The sequence below is a fragment of the Sciurus vulgaris genome (genome assembly GCF_902686455.1).
Source record: "Sciurus vulgaris genome assembly, chromosome: 12".
In the NCBI taxonomy this organism is placed as follows: Eukaryota; Metazoa; Chordata; class Mammalia; order Rodentia; family Sciuridae; genus Sciurus; species Sciurus vulgaris.
In genome coordinates this window covers 111,379,732-111,398,057 of record NC_136473.1, presented here as the reverse complement: position 1 = coordinate 111,398,057, position 18,326 = coordinate 111,379,732, and the positions used below count along the sequence as shown (strand labels likewise).

Here is an 18,326-nt window from a genome sequence, read left to right as displayed (position 1 = left end):
CCTGTTGTTAATTTGAATAGTTTGTTTCTTGAGTCTGGTTTATAACCAGCAGGATTACCAAGACTGCCTTTGGCCAAAAGGAAATGATTTTTAAAACAGAAAATTGCCTGTTTCCCACAGGTACCTTCTTTTTAAAACCAAAAGTTAGATTTGGAAAGTTAATGATATGAAAAACAACCTAGTTCATGAAAATACTTTACTGAATTTCTTTAGTTTTTTTATTTTACTTTAATAAATCTAGGAACCATAGACCATCCTCCACAAAACACCCCATAATTTATATTTTAACCTACATGTTTATCCTTTTCCTATATCTTAACAGTTATAAGTAAGGAAATAAGACAAATTGGCTTCAAGAGTATCTTGATCTCTACATTGAATGACAAGAAAATGCAATAATTGTTTAACAATGTATGGAGAATATAGTCAGATTTAATTTTAATGGAAAGCTCAGCAAGCCTGATTGCTTAGTTAATTGTCACTTTTTGCCATAAATTAAGCTTTCTTTCATTACAGTTTCTGAATAAACATGCTTTTTAGTCTATCTTTGGTAAAGATGATTCATTTCTTGGAGGGAGACATTTCTTTCTTTCCAAGAAGGAACTTTATTTGTGCAGAATTTTAACTATTCTGCTATTGCTGGGCATTGGACTATTTTTGTTGTTGTTGTTGCTGCATTTCATCATTGTAAAATTTTAAATATTTTTAAGACTTCTAAAATCGAGTTTTTTTTTTTTTTAAATTGGTGGTATCTTATTATTGCTATTTGGCACCCTATTTAAAATTGAAAACCTTATCCCCACCACCAGTCTTACTTATCTTCCTTCCTGCTTTGTTTTTTCTATTTCATACTCTCGCTAACTGACATATTGTTCATTGTCTTTATCCTTTTATGAAGGGAGGAGGTCTTTTCTGTTTTATGTTGTCACTGTATTCCTGGCTTCTCGAAATTAACTGGAACAGGGGCACCAAATAAATATTTGTTGAGTGAATTGGTGAATGAAGATATGTTTAAATGTTTACTGTGGCCCAGATACTGTGCTGAGTCCTTTCTGTCCAGTGATTCCTTTATTCCTTTACCATGACCACATGATATAGGTATGCTAATGCATGAACTGGGGCTCAGGAGGTTAATTTGCCAGTATCACTCAGCTTATGAGTGGGGGAGCTGAAATCAGAGCTTGAATTCTATCTTACTATGCCAGATCCTAGGCGTTTAATTTCTTTGTGATACTTTTGTCAGTAATAGACTATATGATTTCTTTCTTTCTTTCTTTTTAAACAGGAAGAAGAGAATTTATCCAAAGATTAAAACTTGAAGCAACTTTAAATGTGCATGATGGCTGTGTAAGTAATGGTTAATTTTCAACTATGAAGGACTTTAATAATGTCTAATAAATTATTTGATAATATGCCCCAATCATCCTAGGAGGGTTTGTAACCAACTTTAATAAAATGAGAGAATAAAGATTGGAGGTGTAGCTCAGTGGTAGAACGCCTGCCCAGCATGTGCGAGGCCATGGGTTCCGTGTCCACGACCGCTAAATAAAGTTTTGACTTTTTAATTTATGTTTATTCTTTAGTACTAAGGATTGAACCTAGGGGCACTTTACCACTAAGCTACATCTCTAGCCTCTTTTTTGAGACAGGGTTTTGCTAAGTTGCTGAGTCTCTGTCTTGAATTTGTAATGCCCCTGTCTCAGCCTCCTGAGAAGCTGGGATTACAGGTGTGTACTGTTGTGCTTGGCCAAAGTTTTATATTAAAAGATTAAAAGTGTATTTGAATTCAGAAAAATATATGTAAGATTTTTTTAAAGTGCAGGTGAGTTTTCAAATATCAAAAGCCTTTCATTCTTCACTCTACTGAAACTGCTTTTGTGGTTACCAGTGCTCTGTGTATTTCCTTATCTGTGGTCATGTCTCAGAAACTTTAACTATCAGTTGAACCCATCCTTTCTTAAAAATACTTTGTTAATTCTACATCCCCCCCGCCCCCCCGCCCCATCCTATTGGCTCACTATGTCTTTTGTCTTCTTAGCTGCTGACTCTTCTCTCGACATTCAGATGTTGAGTGGTCAAAGACTGTGATGGCACCTTCCACCTTATTTTCTCCTCAGTGTTTTGACCCTATCCAGTTCCATGGCTGAAAAAGGCATGACTTCTGCCTCTTCCTGAAATAGCAGGTCCAACTCCACTTAACGTATCTAGTTGCGTGTCTCATAGGCATTCAGATTTTTTTTTTTTTTTTTTTTTTTTTTGCTTTGCTGGTTAGTGAACCTAGGACCTTGTGTTTGCAAGGCAGGCATTCAGATTTAACAGGTCCAAAACACAGAGCCCTTTCCTTTTTAAAAATTTCAAACATACTTTCCTTATACTCATTGCCTGGATTTAGCAGTTATTAAGATTTTGTCAATATTTACTTCTCCTACCTTTTTCTTAGTTCTTACCCTCTTGCCTTAACTATTTTGAAGCAATAGATATTTTCTTATATGATCAAAGTGCCATTATGCATTTTAACAAGAATTGACAGCATATTTTTGGTATCATATAATAATACATTGTCCATAAAGAAATTTCCCATTATAACAATATCTTTTTATAGTTATTTTGTTCAGAGATGATCTAGACCAGCTCCATATCTTTTAAGTTTTTAAATTTTTATTTTTGTTGTACTGGGGATCAAATCCAGGACCTTGCACATGTCAAGCAAGTGCTCTACCAGCGAGCTATAACACCCTCATTCCCTACGTACTTTTCTGTTCAGGTGTGGTCTTCCATTTTTGTACCCTGCTAGACTTGTTAAAGGAAACAGGTCAGTTTTCCTATAGACTGTTTCACACGCTAGCTTTATTGGTTTGTTTTCTTGTGTCGTCATTAAGTTACTTGTAGCAATTTGATAAGATTCTTCTCAACAAAAGTACTTAGGTTATACCATGGACTTTATAGTGTATTGAATAAAGAAGCTCATGATGTTTTGTTTACCTACTTTTGGTTAGTCTAAGATTTATTATACAATTTGATTTGTCAAAATGAATATTTAGTTTTCTTCCCTAAATTTGCAACTTTCTATATTTCGGTGAATAGGACTGCCATCCATCTAGATGCATAAGATGAAAATGTTCAAGTTATCCTTGATCTTTCTTTCCCTAAACTTTCACATTCAGTCTACCCATGAAATTCTACTTTGAGAACTTATCTGGAATCCATCCTCTTTTTGTCTGCCACCCGATTTAAGCTATAGTCATCTTTCCTTTTTTCCTTCAAGGTGCTGGCAGTTGAACCCAGGGTCTCATGCATGCTAGGCGAGTGCTCTGCCATTGAGCCACACCCAGCCCTAGGCTGTCCTCTTCTTTTACCTGAACTACTACGCTATCCCCTTATTTCATACTGTATTCACTCTAATTTTCCTATAATAGCTTCAACTACAGATACTAGGTTATGCATACAAATCTAGTCATGATACTACTTCTATATTATTTCTTCTATTTTTTCATGTAGCATGCTAAGACAGTGTAGTTAGCAGTTACTGATCATCAAAGTGTATTTATTTACATTCACTAAGATGTTATCTATATTACATTGTTATCCTTCGTTTCATTACAGAAGGTGATCGGAACAACTTTTAAAGTGTTTTTGAAGAAATGGAACTTTTACTCTTGGTTGTAAAATAAAACAAATATGCAAACAAACCTCTGAAATTTAATGCCAAGGAAATTTGTGTTTTAACTAACACTTCAGGTGATTTTGAGCTAGTTGATCCATAATTCATACTTTGAAGAACAGATTATGTCACCATACCTAGCTTCCTCCTTCATTCTGTTCTTATTTTCCAAAGGCAGTAACCCTTTGTAGTCATTTTTGGTTTCTAACTTTAAACATCATATATAAATGTCCTTTGTTTTGTTGTTCTTAAAAATAACTTTTTTTTTTTTAAATACTAGAGATTGAATCCAGTGCGTCAAACATGCTAGGCAAGCACTCTACCACTGAGCTACACCCCAGATCCCCCCTTTTTTTTCCCTTTAGGTTCTGGGGATTTAGGAGTACTTTACCCCTGAACTGAATCCTCTAGTCCTCTCTGTTTGTTTATTTTATTTTGAGGCAGGATCTCACTAAGTTGCTTAGGGCCTCTCTAAGTTGCTTAGGCTGGTGAGCCTGAACTTGTGATCCTCCTGTCTCAGTGTCCTGAGTCACTGAGATTACAGGTGAGTGTGTACCACCATGCCCGGCCCCCAGCCCTTCTTAGTTTTATATTGAGACAAGGTTTCGCTAAGTGCCCAGGCTGGTCTTGATGGTAGGCTTCTCCTCTTCAGTGCTGAGTTACTGGGGTTATAGACATGGACCAGAGGCTACCAGAGGCCTTTCCGTTGCTCTCAGGGCCCTGCATTACTTGTCACTTTCCACCTTCTCCAGTTTTATCTCTTGCATCTATTTGTTTTGGTCATACCTGTCTTTTTGTTATTCTTAAATATGCCAAGTATACCTTCACCCCATGTATTTTATGCCTTAAACCGAGAACTCATCTCCATTTCTGTGAACACTTACTTCATTTCGTTCGGCTTTTCTTCAACTGTTACTTGTCAGAGAAGCTTTCCCTGACCATCCTCATTAGTGTGCTAACCCTGATCAGTCGCTTTCTTTTTCTGGTAAGTTCCCCCAACCCTGTGGTGCGATTTTCTGACATTGCAGTTCTATAAACTCATTAATGTCATCTTTGTCAACATACTTGCCCCTTCTGTCCTGGAATACTTGACTGAGGAGATATGTTCCGAGATTTTTTTTTTCCCCTTTCAGTTAATATCAGGAGGTATACACAGCATAAATGTGCCACTTATTAATTGTTCATTGAAGAATCTTTTTTTTTTTTTTTTTTAAGTTGTGTATGGACATAATGTCTTTATTTATTTATGTGGTGCTGAGGATCGAACCCAGTGCCCCATGCATATAAGGCAAGTGCTCTGCCAATGAGCTACAACCCCAGCCCCTCATTGAAGAATCTTTAGAGGGACTGGGATTGTGGCTCAGTGGTAGAGCACTTGCCTAACATCTATGAGGCACTGGGTTCGGTTCTCAGCACTGCATATAAATAAGTAAATAAAGTTTCATCAACAACTAAAAAATATATATTAAAAAAAAGAATCTTTAGAGTGTGTTATGTGTTAGATTTTATATCTTTTCAGGACCAGGGGTCAAAACTTTTACCTTACCCAAAGGAGACTTTCCTAGGGCTAACTGCAAATTGATTCTCCTTCATGATGTGCAGTTGCCATTTTTGTATTTTCAAGTTTGCACAGCTGTTTGTTCTTCCCATCTTTAAAATTATTTTTTCAGGTGTTACTGAGTAGATTCCCAAATATTTTTCTAAGGGTGAGTGGAAAGTAAACTTTTCTTTACCATTTTAAACTTCTTTTTTCTCTGCCTTCACACTGGATCAATGATTTGGGTGGTTTTATAGAATGTTAGGTTGAACATTATTTTCACTTAGTGTATTTGAAGACCTTCTAATGTCCAGTGTAGCTGATAAAAAAGGAATAATACCAGTCTTAATTTTTTAAATTACACGATAGCTTTAATTATGTTTGTGAATTAACTTACATTTGTGTTTAAATTTTGTAGAGATTTTTAATCCCTCTACTGAGTTTTAGTTGACTGTATTTAAAGTATACATTTTGATAAGTTTAGCTTGTGTATACATTCATGAAATCATCACCACAGTCAAGATCATGAGCTTATCAGTCACCCATTAATATCGATGTGTCCTCTCGTTTCTTACCACCATCTTGTCAGCCACTGACCTCCTCTTCATCACTGTAAATTAGTGTACATTTTGTTGACTTTTACATGAATGAAATCATCAAGTTTTTTTTGTTTTTTTTTTTTTAATTATATGTGTTGGGAATTGTGAGTGCTAGGCAAACACTGTAGCACTGAGCTGTACTCATGGCCCTGTATTCTTTTGTTTGTTTGGTTGCTTTTACATTCAAGGCTTACTTAGAATACTTTTTTGGAATTCATCCATGTTGTGGAGTGTTTCAATAGTTCAGTAACTTACTGCTGAGTAGCATTCATCCTGTGGGTATATCATAATTTGCTTATCTGTTTATTAATGGGCATTGGGTTGTTTCTCGTTGGGGACTCTTACAAATGAAGTTACCATGAATATTTGTGTACTGCTTTTGTATGTTCATATATAGTGCTTTTATTCTTGTTTATTAAATAGCTAGAAGTACAACAAATGGATCATGTAGTAGGTACATGCTTACCTTTTTAAAGAAAAAAGCTGTTTTCTAGTCATTATATCATTTATCATTCTCATCATTATTATAGTAGTACCATCTCATCTGTGGTTTTGGTTTCTGTGGTTTCATTTGCACATGGTCAGCTATAGCCTGAAAGTATTAAATGGAGAATTCCAGAAATAAACAATTTGCAAGTGTTAAATTGTGCATCATTCTGAGTAGGGCAATGAAATCTTGTGCTTTCCCACTCCATCCTGCCCAGGACATGAATAATCATCCCTTTGTCCAGTGTATCTATGCTGTGTATGCTATCCACCCATTAAGTCACTCACTAGCTGTTTTAGGATCAGATCCACTGTTTCAGTATCACAGTGCACAACTCTGATTTTACTTAGTAATGGCCCAAAGCAGAAGAGTAGCGATGCTAGTAATTAAGATATGCCAAAGACAAGCCATTGAGTACTCCCTTCAAGTGAAAAAGTACAAGTTCTCTATAAGGAAGAAAAGAAATCCTTGCTGAAATTGCTAAAACCTATGGTTAGAACACATTTTCAAACAGTGAAATCATGAAGAAGGATAAAGAAATTCATGCTGGTTTTGCTTTTTGCACCTTTACCTCAAGCTGCACGTGATGACTATAGTGCACAAGTGCTTAGTTGAGATGGAAAAGGCATTGAATTTGTGGATGGAAGGCATGAACACAAAAATGTCTTCCAATGTGGGCAGTGTGTTGTGCCAGCAAGCATGGAACCTTGATAAAGAATTCAGCAAGGAATGTCCTGAAATGAGTGACACCAAGCTATCTAGTGCAAGTAAAGGGTGATTACATAGATTCAGAAATATATTTGGAGTAAAAATGCCTACTACCACAAAACCTGGAGAGACTGCATCTCTTGATGAAGAAACAGCTGCCACATTTCTGGCAGAGTTGAAGAAGTTAATTAAAGAGAAAGGACACCATCCAAAAGCAAGTCTTCAGGTGTTATAGAACTGGCCTTTTCTGGAAGAAAATGCCCAGTAGAACATACAAAAGGCCAAAGGAGGCCCCAGAGCATAAGATGTGGAAGGACATATTAACTCTGGTGCTACGTGACAATACTTCAGGACATAATAAAGCCAGCCACAATGTGCAAAGTGAAGAACCCACACACTTTCAGACACAAAAATTATCTGTGTTCTGGCAACATAATCAGAAAGCATCGGGGACAGATCTACTGTTTATGTAATGGTTCCATCAGGGCTTCATCACAGAAATGAAAAAAATACTTGGAAGAGGAAGGGTTGCAATTTAAAGTCCTACTAATAACAGACAATACACCTGGCCATCCTCAGCCGTTTGCTATGAAAATGAAAATGATCAGGGTTATATATTTACCTCCAAATAAAACCTCCTTGTTTGAACTTCTTAGCCCTAGGTAGTATTTATTTGTATTTGATAGCAATTGATGCAGGCCTAATCTCAACATAATAAATGTGGTGCTGGAAATCATTTGCTGTGATACTGTTGCATCCTTCAAAGCTTCTGTGGAGAATTAGAATCAGACACCATAAATGCCTGCTCAAAAAATTTAGTTAATGAGTGATTTTAAAGACTTTTTCAGGTTTGATGGATCGGTGAGGAAAATCATTCATATAGCAAGATGGAAAAGGATTTGCCAACAGGCTTGATCAGGAAGTCAGAAGAATATACTGAAAGACATGGAGAAGTGTTAACAAATGAGGAATTAGGTTCCCCTTCAAGCTACCTCTTCTGTCTCCACTGCCACCCCTGCTGCAGCCATACTGTCATCTGCCCTTTGCTGCAGACAAAAAAAGCAAGTAGCAATTGGACAGGGAAAGAATGGCATGAAACACTTGTCCAGCAACAAGTGCTTTGGGGGATTGTAGAAAGGATTTGAACGTGACAGTGTTGAGCTGAACTGCAAAGTGAAATTTGCTGTCTACTTACCGCCAAAGGCAGAAAGTGGAAAGTGCCCTGCACTGTATTGGTTGTCTGGTTTAACTTTCTCAGAACAGAATTTTATATCAAAATCTGGTTGTCATCAAACCACCCTCAGAACATGCCTTGTTGTCATTGTTCCAGGTATCAGTCCTTGTTGCTGCAGTATTAAAGAAGATGAGAGCTGGGACTTTGGCACTGGTGCAGGATTTTATGTGAATGCCGCTGAAGGGCCTTGGAAGACTTTAACTACAGAGTGTCCTCTTGCGTAACAGAGGAGCTTCCTCAGCTCAGGAATGCCAATTTTCCAGTGGACCTCCAAAGGGTGTCTATTTTTGGCCACTCTGTGGGAGGTCATGGAGCTCTGATTTGTGCTTTGAAAAGTCCTGGAAAATACAAATCTTTGTCATCATTTGCTCCAATTTGCAACCCAGTACTCTGTTCTTGGGGCACAAAATCATTTAGTGGATATTTAGGAACAGATCAAAATAAATGGAAGGCATATGATGTGTCCCATCTTGTAAGATCCTATCCAGATTCTCAGCTGGACATACTAATTGATCGATAACCAGTTTCTTCTAGATGGACAGTTACTCCCTGATCATTTCATAACTGCCTGTGCAGAAAAGAAAATCCCTGTTATTTTTAGATTATAGGAGGCTTATGATTATAGCTACTATTTTATTGTAACCTTTATTACTGCTCACATTAGACGTCATGCAAAGGAGACTCAAGGATTATGAAAATTATAATAGAATGGCCAAGGGAAAATATTTCAAAACATTGGATTTCATAATGCTGAAATAACTTCATTGTACAATTGAATCACCTGAATAAATATATAAATTTTTTTTAAATGAGGAATTAGAAGAACTTGTTATAGAGAAAGATGAATAAGCAGTGGAAATAGCATCAGTGTGGACATAAATTTGCAGAACCATTTTGAATTATAAGACATTAAAGGACACAATTTTGGAACACAATCTTCAGATGGAACACTGTTTTAAAGTCACCTGTGTGCTCACCAAAAGATTACAACCTCTGCAGCAACACTTCGATGAGTTAAAAAGAGACAACAACTTCTGATATATATTCTTCCAGAAGGTTTCAGCAAAGAAACCTTCAAACCTTCAATTGTTGAGGATCCTCAACTATCAGCATTGTCTGCACCTAACATCCAGTCATTGACATCATTATGGCTGTGCGATCCAGGATCACCTAAAGCAGGTGTTTCCCCTCCTGATGTATCATCTGAAAGCCCATTTCTGTGTGAAAACGTCTGTTGTTTGCCTCACTTCAGCTCATCACATAGGAATTGCATCATCTCACATCACAAGAAGTTCGACCTCTGGGAGGGCCCTCTTGGCTGCATCACAAGGGGTGGAGAAGCTGGAAAGGAAGTGGCTGCCTGGAGAAGAGCCCAAGCCTAACTTTATAAAACCCACACTATGAGACTAACTGAGTCTGCAAGGTCAGCGATAATTCCTTGCAAGGGTGGTGTCCATGATTTAATCACCTTGCATTAGGCCTTACTACTTAACAGTTTGACCACTTCAGCAATGCCGCACAGGGGCCTGGAAGCCTGAGCTTCCAGGACCTGAACCTTTAGCAGTAGCAATTGTGTTGCTAAATGGTAGTCAATGCAGTTACTGTTTTTTGAGACTTTATTTTTTTCACTTTCAAGGATCCAACCCAGGGCCTTGCACATGCTGTATCACAGAGCTATAGCCCCAGCTCATACTTAATTTTTTTATTAGTACTACACACTAACTGATTGCTCCACTGGAGCTCCAGACTTTTTTAAGAGCAGTTTTAGGTTGGCAGCAAGATTGAGAGACAGGTATACTAATTTCTCTTGCACTCCCTGCCCACACATGCGTGTACCCTCCCATATTATCAACTTCCTCCCGCCCCAGAGTGGTACATTGTTATACTTAACCTGCACAGTCACCCAGGGTCCATAGTTTACTAAAAATTCATTCTTGGTGTTGGACATTTCAATGGGTGTGAACAAACTTGTGATACTATCTAGCTCCTTTATAGTACTTACACAGGGTTGTTTCACTGTCCTAAAAATTCTTCCCTCCTGTCTGCTCTTGACAGCCACTAATATTTTTCTAGTCTCCATAGTTCTTCCTTTTCCAGAATGCCTTGTAGTTGAAATTCCATGGTGTGTAGTCTTCAGATTCTTGTCTTGGTTCACTTAATAACAGTCATGTGCCACATAGAGACATTTGGATAACTGATAGACTGCTTTTATCTTCTGTCTTACAAGTGGTCCCATGAGATCATATTGCTTCCCGATGTCACAGCAGTCTTCGTTTGTGTATGTGCACTCTGTGATGTTTGTACAATGATGAAATGGCCTGTTGACTCATTTTCAGAATTTATAGCCATTGTTACATGACATAGCTGTACATAAAGTAATCTGCTGGATCTATTTCTGATAAGAGGTATATTGAAGTCTCTCAATATGATAGTAGATTCATCTCTTCATCTGTGCATTCCTGTCAGTTTTTGCCTCTGTTAGGCACCTACATGTTATGGATTATTGTCTTGAACTGATCTTTGAACCAGTATGAAATGTCTTTCTTTTTTTCTGATACCTTTTTGTGCTTTGAAATCTGCTCTGCCTGCTGGCTTTCTTCTGATTAGTTAGCACGTATGTTTTCTCTTCATTTACTTAAAAAAAATTTTTTTTAGTTGTTGTTGGACCTTTATTTATTTATTTTCATGTGGTGCTGAGAATCAAACCCAGTGTCTCACACATGCTAGGCAAGCACTCTGCCACTGAGCTACAATTCCAGCCCCCTCTTCATTTACTTTTAATGTTAATAAGAGTCTTTATGTTTAAAGTATAGATAACATATATTTGGGTCTTCTTGTTTTGATCCATCCTGACAGTCTTTTAATAGGTGCATTTATACCGTTGATGTTTAAAGTGATTATCGAAATAGTTGATTATCTTCTTTACAATTGTTTTCTATTTGTTACCCTTGCTTTTTGTTCCGATTTTTTCCTTTAGTGTTTGCAATATACATACACATCTAATCCAAGTCTGCTTTATTCAGATAACACCATACTGCTTCATGAGTAGTCTAAGTACAGAATTAATCCTGAATTCTTCCTTCTGTACTTTGTATTAATGCTGTCATTCATTTCACTTATAGGCATAGAGATAAGCATATTTGTATACAATTGAAAATTATTTTGAGCAATGATAATTGCTGTTCATTTACTTAAGAACAATTAAGAATAAGCATATTAAATATTATAATCATTTATTCCTTCTTAGATGTTTTTCCTTTGTATAGATCCAAGTTTCTGATCTATATTATTTTCTTTTTCTCTAAAGAACTTCTTAATGTTTCTTGCAAGATTAAGTCTACCGGGTAGTAAATTCCCTCAGTGTGTGTTTATCTGGAAAAAATATTTCTTCCTTGATTTTTGAAGGATAATTTTATAGGGTATGGAATTGTAGGTTAAACATGTTGTTTATTTTCTCTTAACACTTAAGTATTTTCATTTCATTTCTTCTTTCTTACATGATTTTTGAGAAGATGTCAGATGTAATTCTTTTTTACTACCAGGGATTGAACCTAGGGGTGCTTAACCACTGAGCTACATCCCCAGTCCTTCTTCTTATTTTATTTTTTTTAAGAGACAGGGTCTCACTGAATTCCTTAGGACCTCGCTGTGTTGCTGAGACTGGCTTTGAACTTGGTATCCTCCTGCCTCAACCTCCCGGATTGCTAGGATTATAGGTGTGCACCACTGCCCCAGCCAGTTATAATTCTTATCTTTATTCTCTGTGAATAAGGTGTTACTTCCCTCTGGCTTCTTTCAGAATTTTTAGCTTTTTTCTTTAGTTTGAAATTATATGCCTAGGTGACAAAGTTCTTTTGCTATTCATTTTGTCAGGTCTTCTCTGAGATACCTAGATCTGTGGTTTGGTCTCTGACATTAATTTGGGGTAATTCTCAGTCATCATTGTCTCCGATTTTTTTCCCTTCTTTTCTCTCCTTCTTTACCTTTTGGTATATATCTATTACACACACACAGGGTATGTGACAGACCTTGGTTATTTTTTTTTTTCGTTTTTGCTCTTGCCTTTGCTTTTCAGTTTTGTAGGTTTCTGTTGCTATATCCTCAAGGTCAGTCTTTCCTAAACTTTGTCCCATTTACTAATAAGCCTGTCAAAGGCATCTTCTTTTCTATTATAGTGTTTCTGATCTCTAACATTCCTTTTTATTCTTTCTTAGAATTTCCCTCTCAGTGCTTTACATTGCCCATCTGTTCTTACATGTTCTTACATTCTACAGGTTAAGGTATGATTAAATAGTTTCAAGGGCAGATCTTGTTAAGAATGGAGACTTTGCCGTATTTCAAATTGGTTCTTTGACTAAAGCACACGGGAATTTTTCTCAGATTTATTTTGAGAACCTACATGAGCCACTGAAGTTAAAACTCATCACAATGTGTGTCGCCCATGGTGGTAGTCCCATTTTTAGCAATAGGCTTGTTCTTTCTGAACCTCCCCAAACTTCATTGGTTACAGTTGGGGTTTTCTGTCCTGACAGTTTCCCGCTGAGGTTTTCTTCCTGTGTTCCGGTACACCAAGACTCCCTGCGTTTACCTTGGGTCTCTGTGGACTTGTGGCGGCAGTTCCTCCTGTGTTCTCACTTCCCTGAAGAGTTGGTGTTGATTTTGTGTCTTCTCAGCTTTTCACTTATCGTCAGGCTTCTTTCATGTGGAATTGAGAACTGAAGCCTGTTTATTTCAATACAGAAACTCAGATACTCTTTTACTGTAGACATAACCCCATTAGTGATATCAATTTTGTACTATCAGGTAAGTGAAAAGTGACACACTTTCTTTAATGTCCAGTTTGCTTATGTTTCTTTTTTGCTTCCTTTACAGGTTAATACAATCTGTTGGAATGACACTGGAGAATATATATTATCTGGCTCAGATGACACCAAGTTAGTAATTAGTAATCCTTACAGCAGAAAGGTAATGTGGTTAAAAAAAAAAGACAGACTGTAGTGAGAGAAAAAAATAAAAAAGCTGATCATATAGTCATGGGATGGGCATTTGCAATAGAATACTCTCTTTATTTTGCCAAAATTAATTGTAAAAATTAGAAGTTATTACACGTATCTCTCTTAGTTTCCTTGGGGACTGTGTAAGACTTTAATCAGCCCTAGAATCTGGAAAATTTAAATATGCTGCATAATAGTTGTCACAAGTGACATTATTTCAGTAACATTATTGGGGAAAAAGGCAATGGCTTTTTTCCCCTTTAGTATAAAGGTGTCTCAGTAAGTGAATTTCTTTACCATTATTATTTACTTGTAGCATATTAGAAATAACTTTTTTGGAGGCTGGGATTGTGGCTTAGTGGTGGAGCACTTGCCTAGTGTGTGTGAGGCCCTGGGTTCAATTCTCAGCACCACATACAAGTAAGTTTTAAAAAAAAAAAAAAAACAAAACAAAAAGGTTCATCAACAACTAATAAAAATATTTAAAAAAAAAAAAAAGAACTTTTTAACTGTAAAGTCAGGGTCTTTCCAAATTGGGTACTTCCTTTTGTATTTATAAATACTTGGAGGTATAAACATTCACAGTACAATTAATAATGTACATTAGTGAAGATAGATTACTAGTTTTCTAAGAGTTGCAGTTTTAAATTTCAGTAATACTTGTTCATACTTGTCTATCATGACATTCTATATATAATAACTTCAGTTTTGTAAACATTCAGGTTCAAGTGTTCTAATTTTAAATATTTACAAGAAAGTGAAAGAGGGAGTTTTTTTTTTTTTTTTTTTCTTTTTTTATAAATTTCTTCAGATAATACTGAAAAAAATTCCTATTCTGTCACCTAGAATGAGCTTGTCTCAGCTGGCATAGTTAGTATGTTTACTTTCACCGTTAATTTTTAATTTAAGGAATGGTGACTTTTAAAGGTAAAGGTTTTACTGAGCATTCTTTAGGCTATTATGTGAAGCAGAACACTACTAGTTTCATCCTTTTGTTCCCTGAAATGTTACGAACTATATTTTTATTGTACTGTTACATTTTCTAAGAACATTATAACACAAAACTGCTATTCTCTGCCCAGCAATATGCTAAGTAAAATTATATAGAGCATAATTTGTAGGCATACAATGCTCCCAATTTATTTTGAGCTTGTTCTTACAAATTTTGAAAAGTGTCCAGTTTGTTGTTAATAACAAATGGTTAAATAATAACAATATAGTCTGATAAATACTTAGTATTACAGATTTCAGGGTAAAATTGGAAATGATATTGGGACGGAAGTAGAAGGTTTTTCTATCATGTTTCTCAACAGTTTACTCATTCATTTGGGGAGTTTTTAATCATTAGTAGGACAAAGCATTCAGTTGCATAACTCTTATAGTTAAGCTGTATAAAAAAAGTGTTTCATGTGCATAGAACACATTTATAAAGTGCCCTTAACTATAGGAAAAGCTTGTGCTATGTATAAAATGAATTAACTGAGAAAGTTACTTTTATGTGTTACTTTAGTATAATATTTTAACGTTTTAAAAGTTGTGTATTTTAATGTTTAGAATAGTTGTGAATAAAGTTGCTGAGCTTAGTCATTGTTTCATTACTTCTGGTTGAAATTTAGATTTTTAAAAAATTTGTACTTAAAACTTTTTAGATAATAAAGTATGAGGCTCTGGGTTCAATCCTCAGCACCATAAATAAATAAATAAAATAAATAAATATCCATCGACAGCTAAAAAAAAGAATAGTCAACTGACTGCCATGTGACTAATTCTCGGGTAGCTTATTTTAATTACTACTTAATAATGTTTGGTTTGCAAGAATAAGAAAACTTAGCTATGAATGATAGAGATATAAACAGCTGACGGTTTTATTTTATTTATTTATTTATTTATTTTTTGTGGTGCTGGGGATTGAACCCAGGACTTTGTGCATGGGAGGCAGGCACTTTACCAGCTAAGCTATATCCTCAACCCCAGCTAACTGGTTTTAGTAAAAAGAAGTCGTGTGCTCTTCTTTACACTCCATCTTCTATTTACAAAGGGAAACCTATTTTATTCATGGCTAAATAGTTATTTTAAAGTTTGTAAGATCTTCAACATTTAGAATTGTTTAAAGTTCTAGTTAAGAATAGGAATGTAGTTGTCTCATGGGAGATTGGTTCCAGGACCTCTGTGGATATCAAAATCTGTGGATGCTCAGTTCTGTTACATAATGAAATGTCTCAGTATTTGCATATAACCCACATACCAGCTCCTGCTGTATACTTCGTCATTTCTAGGTTACCTAATACCACGTAAGTGCTATGTGAATAGTTGTCTACCACATGTTGCTTAGAGAGTAGTGATGAGATCAGTCCATGGGTAGTGTGGACACACAGCTTTTTTGGTCTGTGGTGGGCTGCAGCTGCAAATGTGGAACCCATGGATAGGAATTGCCGACTGTCCATGTTTCCCAGCTGCCTCCCACCTCATGGATTTTTTGTTGTTGTTGTTAATTTTTTTCATTTTCTTATATTTCCAATGTTATGTCTTTTTAACATCTATTCTTTTAATAATTCTTCTGAAAATGTATCTTTTTTGTAGTAGTAGCAACTATCACAACTAGTGATAGCAATTGTAGCAGTCAAAACTCAGTAAAAAAAAAACACATAGTAATTTCAACAGGGAAACTTTAATATGAAGAATTTTTGGACTGGGACTGTGGCTCAGTGGTAGAGGTCACTTGTGAGAGGCACTGGGTTCAGTCCTCAGCACCACTTGAAAATAAATGAATAAACAAAGATGTTGTGTCCATCTGCACCTAAATAAAATTGTTTTAAAAATATGAAGAATTATTACCTATAAAAGGAGATCAGAATAATAAGGACTTGGCTAGTAAAATGTTAAAAAGACTCCAGAAATTACAGAAATAATAGATATAATGAGCCTTCCCTGAGATAAACTACCCAAAGAAGAGCCCCTCCCTCTAGTGCTGAGATCTAGACATTGTTACAGAGGGCACGCTGTGGCTGATTGGGTGGCAAAGGCTGTTGTAATGCCGTGCTAGTAGGATGAGGGGCGTTCCCTTTGGAACTGTTTGGAATACCTCCTCAAGGGCCCTGGAGAAGGCTATTGAAGGAGAAGTAGGCTCTAGACTGTCCCAGGACTTGGGGAGGATGGCATTGCCGGAGAAACTGGTCACTGCTGGTACTGCAAAGTTCATCCAGGAGCTGGGCTACTTGTGGACCACCTGCAGCTCTCCACACTGTCTCTAGCACTGGAGAACCTGTGCGCGTCTCAGATCCTGCTCAGGGCAGGACATCAGGAATAGGAAATAAACTCCTTTCCCTGCAACATCCTTCCAGTGCCTTCTCTTGACAAAGTGTTAGTCCAGCCTACAAAGGAAACACTTAGGGGCGAGGTCCTTGCCTAGTCTGTAAAGTGAAAGGTAAATGGCAGCTGAGCGGCAGTGAGTTGAAAAGTGGCACAGTAGTTGTACCCATGTGTCTTTTTTGGTACTACTTTAGAGTGAGCTTTTTTTCATTAATATTTAGGTCTCTGAATGAAGAGGAGTTCCGTGATAATTTCTTAATTGCCTTATTATTAGTAAAATGGTATATGTAGGCTTGTGTTAGTTTTCTATCACTGTGGCCAAGTTACTTAAAAATTTTCAAATCATTTTCATCGTACATAATTAAGAATCACAATTCATGTCTAAAATCTTTTCTAAGATAAATATTTTATATTTTTGTTGCTCTCTGCCTTGTGAAAAATTTTTGTTTATTTAGGCTAGAGAGTGGCTGTTCTGGTTGTATCTTACAAGCTATAATCTACTTAAAAATTTGCTTACGGGTTCCCAGAAACTAATCCTTAGTCGAGTAGTTTTAAGTGACTAGGTTTTAGTCAGAGGCTTTATGGCATCTGATTGAATAAAATGTGACAGCATACTGAGTTTTAATTATAATATTGGCTCTTAGCTTTTGAGTTCACATAAAGAGAATATATAACCTTCTTTATTGGTGAGAATGTTTTACAGAACTATAGCACGAGTGACTTGCATGAAGTTAGCTACTTGAAAACCTTAGACTAAGGAGTTATGGTCGTATGAGTGACTTGTATATAGTTAGCTACTTGTAAACCACCCTAGTATGTCCAACAGGCTTAAAGACCATGGTATCTGTCTTATTTAAAGGACTTATATTGATTTTTCTATTTCATGGCATCAGTGCCAGGCTAGTTCTTTTATAAGCATCTCTTTCTAGTTGGATTTGGCTGGTTGATCTTCATGAGTAGATTCAGAGTAAATACTTTTGTTGAGAATTCCCCACAGGTGGTACATGATGTTGGTTTGTCCTCTTACTGGTGATGTTAGATTTGATCCCTCCATTGGGTTACCTTTTGAAACTCATAGCTATCTCCATGAAGTGGTCTATTGAGATTGTGTGAATATTCTTTCCCAAGCCTGTCTTCTGGTAGTTTTCATTTGATGATTCCTGTCTGAATCAATTTTTATGAAAGAGCAGTTTTAAAAATTGTCATTCCTTCTATTTTTTTAATTAGGAAGGGAATTGAACCCTGGGACACATACATAATAGACAACATTGTCACTTAGCTACACCCTCAACCATGGCCTTCTACATTTATTAATTTACATTTGTGTTGGTCAGCTTCTGTTACTATGAGCAGTTGCTTGAGATAACCAACTTATAAATAGAAAAGGTTTAATTTGGCTTAGAGTTTGGAGTTTCTGTTCACGGTTGGTTGCTTTGGACCTCTGGCACATGGTGGGAGCATGTGGCAGAGCAGAGCCTCTTAACCCCATAACCAGGAAGTTGAGAGAGGATTTAGAGACCAGGGTTCACCGCACTCTTCAGCGGCACCCTCCCAGGGAACTGAGGCTCTCCCACAAGGCCCCACTTGTCTACCGTCTCCCAGTAGCTCCACTCTGGGGACCAAGCCTTTCACTCATGGGCCTTTGAAGGACATTCAGAATTCAAACTAGAGCAACATTCTGTAAACAGAGAACATTTTGTCCCTGTCACCTTTTAAAAAATACTGTGGACTTACAGATTTTAATTTTTTCAATGGGTTTTGATCTATCGATGATACTCTTTTTGATGCTCAAATTGT

The 18,326-nt window shown here is 36.5% G+C and overlaps 1 protein-coding gene and 1 pseudogene across 9 annotated transcripts in view; both read left to right on the top strand.

The window, feature by feature from the left end:
- Positions 1-18,326, top strand: part of DCAF6 (DDB1 and CUL4 associated factor 6) — a 110,658-nt gene that overhangs the window by 12,664 nt on the left and 79,668 nt on the right. For 7 of the 8 annotated variants that reach the window (XM_079106577.1, XM_079106575.1, XM_079106580.1 and 4 more), the window contains exons 2-3: positions 1,286-1,347; positions 13,099-13,191. In XM_079106577.1, coding sequence (XP_078962703.1) covers positions 1,286-1,347; positions 13,099-13,191 — 155 coding nt within the window. The remainder of the gene's footprint in view (positions 1-1,285; positions 1,348-13,098; positions 13,192-18,326) is intronic. The other variant, XM_079106582.1, reaches the window with a different exon arrangement.
- Positions 5,901-10,955, top strand: LOC306641479 (S-formylglutathione hydrolase-like; annotated as a pseudogene). Its single transcript has one exon. The product of its transcript is annotated as an S-formylglutathione hydrolase-like (transcript).